The following is a 14,888-nucleotide window of genomic DNA, read 5'->3' on the forward strand; positions in this document are numbered from 1 at the left end:
ATAATGTACTGTGATCCTGTAAGCACGTGGCAGGGAACGTGACATACTGCAAGTACCTCAGGTGGATCCTCGTATTAACATGTCCATAGCAACATCCCACGTGAAATAGAATCCCCACCCAATTCCCAGAGGGGGAGGGAGGGTAGACAGGGGACACCCCTCCGATCAAAGGGGTGTCCCGTGTCTCACTTATTTAACGTTGAATGTCCTGTGTGTGACATCCCTGTGTTTGCTGTTATACCTGGTATCTAGGTACCTGTGCATTAGTATACTGGATGATTGGATATATGCCGAGTCTTGCTGGATACATATATTAAACTGGCACTCCACAGTATACGTGCCCTGGTGCCAACCTGGGGCCACTTACATGTCCAGCAAGTATATGTACATCACTGTCATCATATGATGTGTACTGTATGTGTAACCTGTCTGTGCTGGAGTAGCATAATATAACAGACCGCTACACTGACTGTGACAAGTAGCGCAATATAACAGACCGCTGCACTGACTGTGACAAGTACCACAATATAACAGACCGCTGCACTGACTGTGACAAGTAGCGCAATATAACAGACCGCTGCACTTACTGTGACAAGTAGCGCAATATAACAGACCGCTGCACTGACTGTGACAAGTAGCGCAATATAACAGACCGCTGCACTGACTGTGACAAGTAGCGCAATATAACAGACCGCTGCACTGACTGTGACAGCGCAATATAACAGACCGCTGCACTGACTGTGACAAGTACCACAATATAACAAACCGCTGCACTGACTGTGACAAGTAGCACAATATAACAGACCGCTGCACTGACTGTGACAAGTAGCACAATATAACAGACTGCTGCACTGACTGTGACAAGTAGCACAATATAACAGACCTCTGCACTGACTGTGACAAGTAGCACCATATAACAGACCACTGCACTGACTGTGACAAGTAACACAATATAACAGACCACTGCACTGACTGTGACAAGTAACACAATATAACAGACCACTGCACTGACTGTGACAAGTAGCGCAATATAACAGACCGCTGCACTGACTATGACAAGTAACGCGATATAACAGACCGCTGCACTGACTGTGACAAGTAGCACAATATAACAGACCGCTGCACTGACTGTGACAAGTAGCACAATATAACAGACCGCTGCACTGACTGTGACAAGTAGCACAATATAACAGACCGCTGCACTGACTGTGACGAGTAACACAATATAACAGACCGCTGCACTGACTGTGACAAGTAGCGCGATATAACAGACCTCTGCACTGTCTGTGACAAGTAGCACAATATAACAGACCGCTGCACTGACTGTGACAAGTAGCACAATATAACAGACTGCTGCACTGACTGTGACAGCGTAATATAACAGACCGCTGCACTGACTGTGACAAGTAGCACAATATAACAGATCGCTGCACTGACTGTGACAAGTAGCACAATATCACAGACCGCTGCACTGACTGTGACAAGTAGCGCAATATAACAGACGGGCAGCAGCTGGTAGAAGATAATATACAGCCAGCAAGGAACCATTTACAGACTAATATCTAACCATGTATCTCCCACTGACGTTCTCCTAATATCATTCTGTGCTCCCCATAGATCATCCCACAGACGCTGTCACCCACCTGGAACCAGATGCTTCTCTTCAACAACATCACCCTGCATGGAGAAGCCAAAGACATTGAGGACGACCCCCCGAACATTGTCATAGAGCTGTATGATGACGATGCGCTGGTGAGACACAGGCCTGCCGCAGTGCCGCTCACATAGCCCCTACTGGGCAGGGAGGGATCATTAGTATAGGGCAGCCGGCACAGGTTCTCAAAGTCGATCCTCAGGACCCTACACAGAATCAAGTGAAATAATGAGTTCCACCTGTGGATCTTTTAAAATGTGTCAGTCAGTAATGAGCGCACCTGTGGCCTGGAAAACGTGAACTGTGTGGGGTCCTGAGGACCGAGTTTGAGAACCACTGGTATAGGGCTTTCCCCAAACATAATTGTCCTGGTGTATTCCATGTAGACTTATCATACTATCCCTTTAAACCAGGACACACATGGATTATACAGGTTCTGTGGCTGAATAAAACCAGGTGACATGACAGCTTGGTGTCAGCCAGCCACAGAACCTGTGCCATTCATTAGTGTTCTAGTTTAAAGGGACAGTATGGTAATCCTAATAGGGACTGGCCAAGGCTGTGATGGCCGGGGTTTGTGTGCCAGACCTTTACAGCCTAAGGCAGGGTTTATATTTCATCCCTTACTATTAGGATACATCTAATGTGCAAACATTACACTCAGCTGCAAAATCTGCACTAACCCATAGCAACCGTTGAAAGACTTCATTGGGCAGTATTCAATGCTCCCGATTCACCGTTTTTATCGGCGAATCGGGCTGTTTGCACTTTTGGATGAATCTTTTTCACTGAAAATCTGATTCGCCCTATTCAATGTTCACTGTTCGCCGAAAGCGAACAGTGAATGCCGGCCAGTTCTCAGTTTCATGCTCGCTACTATTCGCTGGAGTATTTCAATGGGGTTTTCACTGGGATTCGCCGAGAGTGTATTCAATGCTAGGATGGAGAACTGCTTTCAGCATGATTTTCGCCATGATTCACCGTTTTGCATTCGAAATCTTTTTAAGGTGAACTTGAATGTGATCTTTTAAAATAAAGGGGGTATTTTTGGTGCAAAAAAACAGTAATTTTATTCTGTGATGGGGCATGCTTGCAGCACATGAATATATATTAAAAAAATTTTTTTTTCTTTTACACATTCGCCAGCAGGGGGCGGGGAGCCGAGCATTACATATTCTCTTCACATTGGTCCTGCTCAGGGCAGGCGACAGGGGGGGTCAAAGGGGACACTCGTACCGGGCCCCAAGCTTGTGAGGGGCCCCAAGGCTCTCAGGGGATGTAAGCATGGCTGCTGCCCTAGCAATAATTTATAAAGGTGCTGCCTGCCCACCTGGCTTCCTGGAAATTTTTTTACATGGACCCCAATCCAGTAACCCCACCTCAGTCTGGTCACCTGTCTACCAGTGACATCACACAACACAGCTAACCATAGGACAAACCAATGCTGCGCCCTCCCATCTGCCCTATTATATTGCATAGTGAATATTAATAATCATTTTTTTCTAATCATAAAAACACATTCAATGTTATTCAAATCTGGGTGTGTCTTTGGGGGGGCCCCAGTGATATCAGTGTACCTAGGGTTACCACCTAGTCCCTTTAATTCCGGACACATATTAATCACACAGGTTCTGTGGCTGGCTGACTTCAAGACTCCACTTCACCTGATTTTAAACTGCCACAGAACCTGTGTAATTAACATGTGTCCGGAATTAAAGGGACTAGGTGGTAACCCTAAGTGTACCGGGCCCCAAGATTTCTGTTGCCGGCCCTGGTCCTGCTCATTACATATGCATGAGTGGGACCAGTGCAGCGGCACCCTCCACAGCGCCCCTGCCAGCTCTCCCAGGGGGGGTACAGCTTGTGCTGCCTGTGTCCCCGACGCCATCCAGGGGTTAAAAATCTCTGTCAGGGGCAGCGAGCCCCTGCAACATTGAATAGGGAGACAAGGAGGACTGGCAGCGAATGCTCCAGCCCTCCGGAATGCTGCGAATGTGCAGCGAATCCTAAACAGTGAAGCACTGTGATTACTCCCACCCATACCCCGTCTCCCATATTCACCACACCCACACCGTAGTGACAGTATGGACCCTCAACATGTGCCCACACAACACCCACAACAACCACAGAAACACAACATCCCACACACAGAGGGCCTGATTCAGACCAGATTGCTGAGCTGCGATTCTTCGGAGCCCAGCGATCAGTTAAACGCCGCCCAGCCAGCGTCCCCTCACCCCTGTGCACAGCTGCAAATATGGTTGCAGCCGTGCACACAGGTGGAAAAACCATTCGCAATCTCTCCCCATCAAATGGTTGACACCCCCTGTTGGCAGCGCTGAGTAAGCCAAGACTTACTGGGCACTGCAATGGGCGCGGGATGAAGGAGGCCGCTGCTGACGTCAATGGCCCTCCCTCCCAATGGCCAGAAAATTCCTGCGTTATGCACCCAGATGGCCGGCGCCTGTCACTCAACTTGCAAACGTCCAGCAATGGATATCCATCGCTGGCTGTGATCGCACGGATGTCTCGCGCCTGCGCAACAAATTTGCAGCCGATCGATTAGGCCTGAATCAAGCCCATACCGCCGAACACACCCACTTGCACACACATCATCACACGCTTACACACCAGTTGCCTCTGGTCCATGCTGCACATCACAATGTTCCCCCCCCCCCCAACACACTCCTACTCCACAGCGCTCTGTATTATCCATATTCAAATCTGACCATTAAAAGTGTGGTACCCCTACAGTTTTGAGCTGCACCCATTCCTTTCCCGACACCGTCAAGCACGCCGATACCTGGGGAGCACAGATACACCCTCTTCTTATCTTTAGGAATGTATTACAATGTATCCTTTTGTTGTAGGGTAAACCGGAGTATATCGGATCTACAGTGGCGTCTCCGACAGTCATGCTATCTGACCGCCCCTACTCTCCAGCCCAACTGGCCTATTACCCCCTGTTCTGCGGGAATCTCTCCGGAGGGGACCTCCTGGCTGCGTTTGAGTTGCTGCAGGTGGGTGCAAGAGTTCCAGATGTTCCAACGGGTCTTCTAATAATAATGATGACATTAATGATCAGCTACAGATCAACCCCACGTAAAAGGTTTTATTCACGGAGGTGCAACCTGTGCGTGTGATGTACCGCACTATGCAAGTAGTATATTGTATTATCCTTAATGAATACTATTGAGAATTCCCTCTACGGGAATATTTACTAAAACGTCTAAAAGTGAAAAGTGGGCAAGTTGCTAGAATGAGCGCTATATGTATTTGGGTACCCTGTATTTCAGTGGCGGATTACCCCTGGGGCCCCCACACATCTGGGGCCCTCACACCTGCCACCTAACTGCTGTGGCGGTGGCAGGTGGGTGGCAGGCAGCGGGGTCAGTCAGCGTGGGGCGGGCAGGGGGTCTATGCAGCAGATGTGAAGTCAGCAGTGGGGTCCCTGCGGTGGATGGGAAGTCAGCGGCAGGGTCCCTGCGGCGGATGGCGGAGGGTTTGTACTGCCTCCATCCTGGGGGAGGGGGCGGAGGCCCACAGACCTTTTGTTGCCCAGGGCCCCCACAGAACTTAATCTGCCATGTTTGTACTTATACCACCATATAATAAAAATAATATTGATAATATTGCAGAATCATATATATATTATTCCTAGAAGGGGATTTACGGTGATGATCCAATTGTTAATTTAGAATTGCACATTGTATTGTTTGCTTAAAAATCAAAGATAAAAATTCCCCATAAAGGTTGCTTTTGCGATGACCATTAACAAAGTACAGGGCCAGACTCTTGGGAGGGCCGAATTGTACTTACCGGCCCCTGTCTTCTCGCACGGACAGTTATACTTGGCCTTTTCTAGAGTAAGGTGCTTTTCAGATATTTTTGGAAACATTTAGTCAAAAAGTTACAGATAAACATATTTTCACCTCAAATATTATGTACAAAGAGGTTTTGTAATGTAAGTATCACATTGTCCTCGAGTTTGTGTTATACCTTTTTATATTGTCTACAAATGTGTTTTGATGTGTACATATCTCATCTTGCCGTTTTGTGTTATGCTTCATCTCCAATATTGTGTCCAACGGTGTTTTGTAATTTGTTTTATATTATCCTTACGCACCGTTGATATGTGACAAAGAAACAATGGCTACAAATGAACGAGTTCTTCTTTCATCCTACTCCAATTTTCACACTGGCCACCTAGTCTGTGTATAATTTTATAAACAATGTATGCTTTAATAAGGATTATATATATGATTCTGCTGTGATTTATTGTCTACAAATTTGTTTATTCAGATTCCAGAATCTGGTGCCCAGAGCCTACCACCTATTGAAGCCCCAGATCCCAGCCAGGTGTACCCCGTCCCTGTAGATATACGCCCGGTACTCAGTAAATATAGAGTGGAGGTAAGTCAGCTTTGTCATTCATTAATCAGAGTAAAATCCCAATACATGTTGGTTTCATCCCATTTCCCTAAATCAAGGGTTCTCAAACGCGGTCCTCAGGCCCCCAGATTTTCCAGGTCACCCGGCAGGTGCACAGGTGCATTTATTACTCGTTGACACATTTTTAAACATCCACGGGTGCAGCTAATTAATTCACTTGTGATTCTGTGAGGAGACATAGAAAACATGCACTGTGTGTGGTCTGGAGGACCGAGTTTGAGAACCTGTCAGCATTAGATGAAATAAGCAGCCCTGTAGCTCTTCTGTTAACCAGGGGAATTGGCATCTAAATGGATATTAAAGATTGAACACCTGGAAGATTAAATACATCTCTTATTAACATGGCGTTATGACCTTGGTGCCCCCCAGCTCTGGCAGTGCCAGGCACATAATGCTATCAGACTTTCTAATGCATTGCTATGGGAACTGGCTGGAGTGGCTGAAGATGCTGCGAAATGACACTCCAGGCTGAGCATGTCTGACCATGCAGCTAGCTTCGGAAACAAGACTGAGGGGTGGATGTATGAAGCAGTGATAAGGGAGAAGTGAGCGAGGGGAGAAGTGGCCCATGGCAACCAATCAGCTGCTCTGTATAATTTTATATTATGCAAATTATACTACTATTATTATGTTACTTCAGTGCTGATTGGTTGCCATGGGCCACTTCTCCTCTGGCTCACTTCTCCTCCCTTATCACTGCTTCATACATCTACCTCTCAATCTCCATGTCACAATTAGCTGAGGGAAGCTGCAGGGGACGAAAATTTCATTTTACATTTTATTTTCTCAGCACAATTCACTGTCAATGCCAGGTCCCTGTGACTTTTCTATTCTTGCTCCAGTTAAAGTAAAGTTTACTTGAAGTCAGGACCAGTATAAAAATGGGGCGGATGGAGCTCCAGCTCATATAAATAGGCCCACCATCGTGACAGCATGCCGGTGGTAACACGGTTGGGGGCCAGATGCACTAAGCTTCAAAAGTGATAAAATTCTCGTATGAAAATGAGGTTGCGACTAATTAGAATAAGCCGCGCCCTCATTTGCATACGCCCCGCTCCCTCCCACAGAAGTTGGGAGGTATGACACCACACTTTGGGCCAGATTCTCTAAGCTTCAAAAGTGATACAATGGAGAGTGATAAACAGCCAGCCAATCAGCTCCTGCCTGACATTTTTCAAACACAGTCTGTGCCATGGCAGGTAGGAGCTGATTGGCTGGCTGTTTATCACTCTCCATTTTATCACTTTTGAAGCTTAGTGCATCTGGCCCTTGGTCATAAATCACTAATCTTTAAATTGTGTTTCTATTTACCTCATAAAATGATGGAGTTTTTCTATTTTTACAAATTTGGGGTGTGGAGACATTAGGGCTGATTTTGCAGCGGATGTACACGCCAATATAACACGTGCCACACCCACACAGCACTGGCCACACCTCCTTCACTTCACACAATAGGTCTTTTGTCATTATTAGATCCAAGGCCCATGTGGTCTTTACTCCAGCCCTGCCTAAAGTAAGCACCTAGGATATATATTAACAGTGTTGTATGGACCTATGGACTAGTCGGACGGACGAACGAACAGCATGGCCTCACCCTTTGATGACATGAATTAGTGATCATGATTGATTGTACCAATTGAGCTACCAGTTTTCCTATGCAATTCTGGAAATGTAATGGGTGGCTACTGTATAGCATTCCTGGCTGGCAGGTCCCCAAGTGACAGATGTCATGTGGAAATCCCACAATTTGGGAAAGGGAATCCACATGGATTCTCATACATGCTTCTGGATCACAATTAGTTTTTTTTTCCAACCCCTGGGATGCCTACATGGACCAAAGAGGACCGATCTACACTGGATTAGGTGAGTCTGTTTATTTTCTTATGGGCTATCTATTAATTTATACTGGAGAAGAGGATGTGAATAGCTACAGATGATGTAGGTAAGTATGGACCAGCAACCCTTGAAGTCCCACGTGCTGATACTTGTGGTTCTCCAAGTACCATCATTTGTGGAAGGCTTGCAGTTCCACAAGTAAAAAAATATTAATTCTAATTTCTTTGTCAGGGTCCATGGGTCCCACAGGGAACATCGGGGTACAATATTAATTCTAATTTATACACTTGAATGTTATGACAAAACTACATGACAAAACTTTAGAACACAATGACATTTCTGTTTGGGCTTGTGCATTGCATCCTGCACACAAAATGTAGGAGCCAGATAAACTACAAACGGGGATGTTGCGCGACAAAATTTACACAGTAATGCCTGTTACGCGTCACACACCCAGTACATAATACCCATGCCATAATGCCCATTGTGACGCTGCCACACAACTGATGCCCATTACTAATATGCCCCCACAGTGCCACACATATACTGTATGCCCCCACAGTGCCAGATATCATATACCCCCACAGTGCTAAGTATGCTCCCAGCGCAAGATATGCCCACACAGTGAAACCCAAATTTCTGCAAATTTATCCCTTAAAAACAGGCCCCATATGTATATTTGCAATGCATTAACCCTCTAGAAATGTGTTCCTTACACTGTGTTTCTTCAGCAGAAAACTTTAATAATGGTAACATGTCCCATGTATTCAGGTCCTCTTCTGGGGACTGCGGGAACTGAAGAAGGTACAGTTGCTGACTGTAGACCGGCCCCAGGTGATGATTGAGTGTGCGGGGAAAGGAGTCAAGTCCAGTGTCATTCAGAGCTACAAGAGCAATCCCAACTTCAGTGTTATGGCAGACTGGTTTGAAGTGGTGAGTGCAGCAGTGCCTTATTTCCATTGGTGTACATTGTACGACCTCTAGCCATTGGCTGGTCCTATGGTCTCTCATTGGCTGAACTAGCATCACCGTACCTAAGCAGTGGTTATTGCCAGATCCCGCCATCTGGCTCGGTTGGTGACCCATCAGATCTGTGGCAGCTGTGTGCAATACAGTAATTTGCGTTGTTCTCTCCTAGGAACTGCCTGAGAACGAGGTGTTACATCCTCCCCTCAGTATCTGTGTGGTGGACTGGAGAGCCTTCGGCCGAAGCACACTAGTTGGGACCCACATGATCAACTGCTTGAAGCAGTTCTTGTATAAACCTTCTCCGCTGGACACGGCTGCACTAAAGGAGGAAGAAGAACCTGGCCCCTCAGATGACAGTGGTAAGAGGTGTAGGGTTTTTCTATTAAACTGTGAAAAATGAGCGGCCAAAGCAGACTTGGGCATTTAAAGAGTTGTGATTCTGTTGTCGGTGTAGTGACCGTCACAATCCCGACAGTTGGGTAGTTATCCGGCACCCCATGACGAATGCTGCCATTAGAAATGTTGGGCTCCTGGTAATTATAAGGTGTGCAGCCATGTTGTGTGGGCGTGACCATGCCACATTGGTACTTTCTTGTACCTGTCTACAGACGCTACATCACCACTGAAGCTGACCGACAGTTATTTTGAATATTATGTACTCATATAAAACAATTCAATTATTAATTTCATCAATACTTCTCAAACATAATAATAATAATGATAATAAGATAATGAACCAGTATACTGTATACGGTATGTAGTGTACCGTTTATTCCAAAATCAATGAGCGGCAGGAATCCTGAACAATCTGTGGTGTAACGCACAGAGGCAACAGAAGTGTTGGCAGCTGAATTGATAATCCCTAATACAGTGTAGGTGAAGATGAATTATACATCTCTTCTTAATAGAGAATATTTTGGAAAACATTTCCAGATAATCACCAAGTGGTTTGAGATTGCAGCCCATGGAGAACTTGTACAGTATCTCACCACTTCCAAATATACTGTATTTTACAGCACTTTACATATGGAGAATTGTACAAACAAGACAATAGACATGTATGGTACCGGTCCTCATGGAAAGTCCCTCCACTAGGGAAGTGACTACTACCTGTGTAAAAGAGACTGGCCAGCCTTAACACGTTCTAACCAAGTGTAATGAAGGCTGATCCCAAAAACTGTAGAACATGTTCTGTCATTGTTCAGTTCACTTTCCTCAGCAGATCTGTGCCCTTACTGCCCATAACTAATATTATCTGCCAATGTGCATTTGTTTTCAGCTGCACCTCAGTATGACAATCCAGATCAAAAAGAGCCAGTGGATCATATCTATGTGGATGTGGGAGAACCCGAAGCTCAGGCAGCCCCACCTGGTTCCTCGCCATCTCCTTCTCCAGTTCCACCACCAGGAGCTTCCCCTGATCCAGCGTCCGCTTCACTGCTTGATACAGACTCTTCACCACCCATTGATCCAGCATCTGCCCTACCTGCTACCAAGGATCAGAGTGTAGCTCTGGATGGGGCGAAACCTAAGACCTCAACGGCAACATTTAAATCTCCCCTGAAGAAAGACACTAAACAGCAGGTGACATTGGCTTATTGTGTCCGTCTCGTGGTATTTCCAGTATTTTACTACTAGAGATCATTTAAAAAAACACCGTCTATGTGGTTGGCACTTGTTGAGTGGCAGTAAGAAGTGAGCTCATAACTGTGCCCACATGGCTGTTCCGGGCCCCCACACATTAGGGCCCCCCCCACATATTGTAGTTTAAATGTCCTTTGGTGGCTCAGCTGTTGAGCCGTACATGAGGTGCCGCCTAGCAGGGTATGGGTTGTGTGACTCCCACCCATGCCACCCTTCAGTGGGGTGACACCATGCCAGGACCCCCTGCAGCTACCGCGCTTTAGCGAACGGCCACGTCATCTTACAATGCAAACCCCTGTCCTGATCACTGTCGTACAATACAGATGCCCTTTTCTGAGGGTTCACTTATAATGCAAATCTGCTTCCTTTTGACAAATGAACAATCCACAACCTAGTGGCTAGCAGACAGTATTGCACCCCATTGTCTTGTGGCTGGTATTCAATGCAGACCTCAAGCTCTGATGCCTACTGTACTATACGAACCCCATTACAAATCTTTTTTGGGAAGTCTGCAGGACAGGCCTCTTTCTCTGATTTAGTGGAAAGTGCTACAACTACTGGAAAGCTCTCCATATTGTAAGCAGGGCAATCATAATATATGGGCTCTTCGGACATATGCCTAGGGCTCCACGATTCTAGGGGCCTTCAAGCAGGAGTCCCTCCTGGCCTGGTGCCTGTGTAGCTTCTTGGGAGACAGGTAGAGTGCACTGCCTGACTGATTCCTGATCAAAGTGACCAAGGAGCCTCTTTCTCTGCCTGACTGGAGCTATCCAGCAATCAGAGTGCTGAAAGACACAGTCACTGTATGGTGGCAGGTGTACAGTGCAGTGTGAATGCGGTTGGTGGAATCTGCATAACAAGCAGACCAGTACTATTACTACTCTGGCAGCTGTCTACTGACTGCTATGGTAGCCTGACGGGAACTAACCGACAGTCAGCAATTGCACATTTTACCCTTCCTAAACATGGCTTCCGACCCCATAACATTGCAACGCTAGTGTTGTGTCTGTTACGTCTGTATCAGCTTTGTGCATCCCATGTATTAAGAGGGGAATGGAAACTAGGGACTCAAGGGTAATTATGCCACTATATAAAGCATTGGTGAGACCTCACCTAGAGTACGGAGTACATTTCTGGGCCCCACACTATAAAAAGGACATCATAGAATTAGAAAAAGTCCAAAGGCGAGCAACAAAGCTTATTAGGGGAATGGAGAATTTAAGCTACGGGGAGAGATTAAGCAATTTGGGACTATTTACATTAGAAAAGAGACGTTTAAGGGGGGACATGCTCAACATGTACAAGTATATCAAGGGCCAATATAAGGAACTGTCACACACCCTATTTTCTACTAGAAAGGAATCTAGGACGCGAGGGCATGAGTATAGATTAGAAGAAAAAAGATTTCATTCAGCTAGTAGAAAGAATTTCTTTACGGTCAGAACAGTCAAACTCTGGAACTCTCTTCCCAGAGAGGTGGTAACGGCTGGCTCATTAAATGCGTTCAAGGCAAAGTTGGACAAACATTTACTGGAGAAAAACATCCATGGGTACAAATAAGAAATATAATCTGTCTGTAAAATACCAGAACCTACCAAATCAGCAATGGATATCTATACCAGATTGAACTAGATGGACGCAAGTCTTTTTTCAGCCTTACCTACTATGTAACTATGTATCTCTTTCTACCGCCACATGTATACTGATATTTTATTTCTGCATAGGCATTAGTGAGAGGTTCCATCAGGCGCTCAACAAAGAAGAAGAAGAGGACTATAGCGGACGAGTCTGCGGAGAATGTCATCGATTGGTGGTCAAAATATTACGCATCTGTGGAAGCACTGCAGAAGGTCAGTACATACACGCATATACCGAGCATGTGTCAGTGTGATGAGCTCAAGTGTCTCCTAAACAACTAGAAAGTCAGTTGTGGTCATCAACTGACCCCCGGGGTAATTGGCCATATTGTTTTCTTGTGCATAGGCAACAACAGCGCCACCTAATCCCTAAAGTGCTCCAAAAATGCAGAACATGACGGTATATTAACTTGTAACCACAGAGTTGTTCTTGGTTTCAGGAAGTGATTTTGTTGCTGGGTAAAATGCAGATAAAGGCGACCATTTATAAAGTAGCTTTAGCTAGTTAAAACTCCTTAGGGAGAATTCAATTGTTGCGTGCATGTCTCAGAACCCGTGCGCGCCCGCTGCTGGTATTCAAATGTTTCTGGTGACGGGCGCGCTCACATTTTTTTCTAGCTCGCTACCCCCAGGGGAAAGACTGGAAAAGTTACCCGTTTGGGCGCCCAAATGGGACTTTTCTCATCACGCTTATTAGCTTGGTCAGGTTGAGGGGCTTTGTGCGCCAAAAGCCGACCTTAATGGGTTTCAATTGCGTTCTAAAATTCACCATTTGAATATCGCTCTGTGATCTCCCATCACTTTAGATGTGAGATCATGCGCGATTATACATTTGTGTATCATCTATATTTTTAGTGTTTGTGTGTCTAGGAAACACTGCCATCTGTTGGCAGGAAGTAAAACTACATTGACTAAAACTTCATCTTTCTCTCTCACACATGCACAAACACAGAAGGCAGCAGACTTTCAAAACTTTTGCTTCGAGCGGGCTTAACTAGTGATAAATGATCCTCAAGCCAATCGTCCTAACTGTTGAGTGTTTGAAAAATGACAGAGAGGGCTGATTGGCTGCAGCAACTTTTATCATACACAATGAGTTTTAAATAGTTAAAACTTGTTAACAAATGTGCCCCAAAATCCGGACTCCATATAACCGAGCAGCTTACGAGCTCGCTGTTTTTAAAGACAGTCCCTTTTCCCCAAAAAATATCTCTTCCTGTCATCTCCTACGGCAACAGGGCACTCTAAATAATAGAGAAGAGCCTTGTCCTGGCATCTATTACTTGGAGCTAATGCTCAGTTATTATGTGATTAAATAAAACCGAGAAGCAGAGAAACACAGAGCTGGAAGAACAGAGAATCTATTTACCTCCTAATGTTGTAATGAGATTGCACATAGTGGGAGTGATTTACTATCAGCGTCTGCTCTGGGTCTGTAATTCAGAAATAATAAGCTGTCACTGGAATATACGCAAATTAAAATCGAGCCTCATCATAATTAATGTTTATCATAAATTTTGTATTTCTGCATATTTTCTTATGGCATACAAGCAAAAGATCTAATCATGACTATAATAGACTACACCAAGAAGAAAGCACAATACTGTGTACACTGCGACTCGGAGCTGGAGAGGAGGTGTCTGGTTGGGAGGAATGGAGGAAGCATTTGTAGGATATATCGATTGGGGGGGCACTTAAGACGGTGGACATTATGGCTTCCTTAATGGCTAATGTGTATATTATATGGCGTAGGGATCAATGATTGATCTGGTGGTATGTCTGCTTGTGTAGACGGGCAATAAAGCACTACGTCTTTGCATTCAATTTTGGGCAGTCACCGTACAGGAACACCCTACAATTTGCACCAGTCAAAGGGGTTAAAGTGGAGGGAGGGATGGAACCACCTCTAATTAAAGGGTGTTAACTAGTTTGCACTGACCCTGGCTCTGCCTAATGTGGGAGGGGGGTGTTAGATGGCAGAGGGAAACAAGTTCCTCCATCTCTCCAGGACCACTTTAAGCTCTGGGTCCAGTTCTTATGCCAGTGACTCGAAAGGGGAACGAACGCATGCTCCATAAGGGGTTTTTAGTGCTATTTTGTGCATCCACAAGATGGTAGTGAATAAACAGTCAAGCCCCATACACACTGGTCGATTTTCAGCTGACAGCCCCCCAGTGTGTACGGGGCAGCTATAAGCAGTGAGCGCTGATACACGCTCCCTCATCATCTCTGGCCCGGCCCCAGGTGGGGGGGGGGGCGCTCCACTGGGGAGGGGGGGGGGGTGCCGGGCACTTCGACGCTCACCTGCTCCGGCCGCTCCAGCGCTCCACGAGGGGGTGCCCGGTAATGCGGCATGGCCCACCGCGACGTTCAACTGGAGGGGGCGGGTGTGATGCGGCTAGTGGCGGTGGCCGAGTCGCTCCAGAAGGGGGGGGGGATGGGGGGGAGAGTTGCCGCTAACCTCCATCCACAGGGACCTGCTCCTAACTGCCACCCTGCAAATGCCTAAGGCTGCCTACTGGTGGCGCCGGCCCTGCCCGGCTCTCATCTGCTTATTACCAGGTATTACCAGCAGGTGAGCGGTGGAGTGGACGGCTTTCCATAGAGTCCTGCTATTATCTTTTAATTTACTGCAAACAATAAGCGTCGGCATGCAACTCTATAATCTACAGATAATGACTGTATTGTGTCCTTCA

General features: G+C 46.1%; 1 protein-coding gene across 1 annotated transcript in view; it reads left to right on the plus strand.

Annotated features, from left to right (window-relative positions):
- FER1L6 (fer-1 like family member 6) overlaps positions 1-14,888 on the plus strand; it is an 89,261-nt gene that overhangs the window by 47,004 nt on the left and 27,369 nt on the right. Inside the window, exons 20-26 of the mRNA XM_083186774.1 lie at positions 1,618-1,752; positions 4,525-4,674; positions 5,957-6,067; positions 8,714-8,875; positions 9,081-9,270; positions 10,191-10,495; positions 12,280-12,405. Coding sequence (XP_083042900.1) covers positions 1,618-1,752; positions 4,525-4,674; positions 5,957-6,067; positions 8,714-8,875; positions 9,081-9,270; positions 10,191-10,495; positions 12,280-12,405 — 1,179 coding nt within the window. The remainder of the gene's footprint in view (positions 1-1,617; positions 1,753-4,524; positions 4,675-5,956; positions 6,068-8,713; positions 8,876-9,080; positions 9,271-10,190; positions 10,496-12,279; positions 12,406-14,888) is intronic.

Source organism: Crinia signifera, chromosome 5 (assembly GCF_055691185.1).
Source record: "Crinia signifera chromosome 5, ASM5569118v1, whole genome shotgun sequence".
Taxonomy (NCBI): Eukaryota; Metazoa; Chordata; class Amphibia; order Anura; family Myobatrachidae; genus Crinia; species Crinia signifera.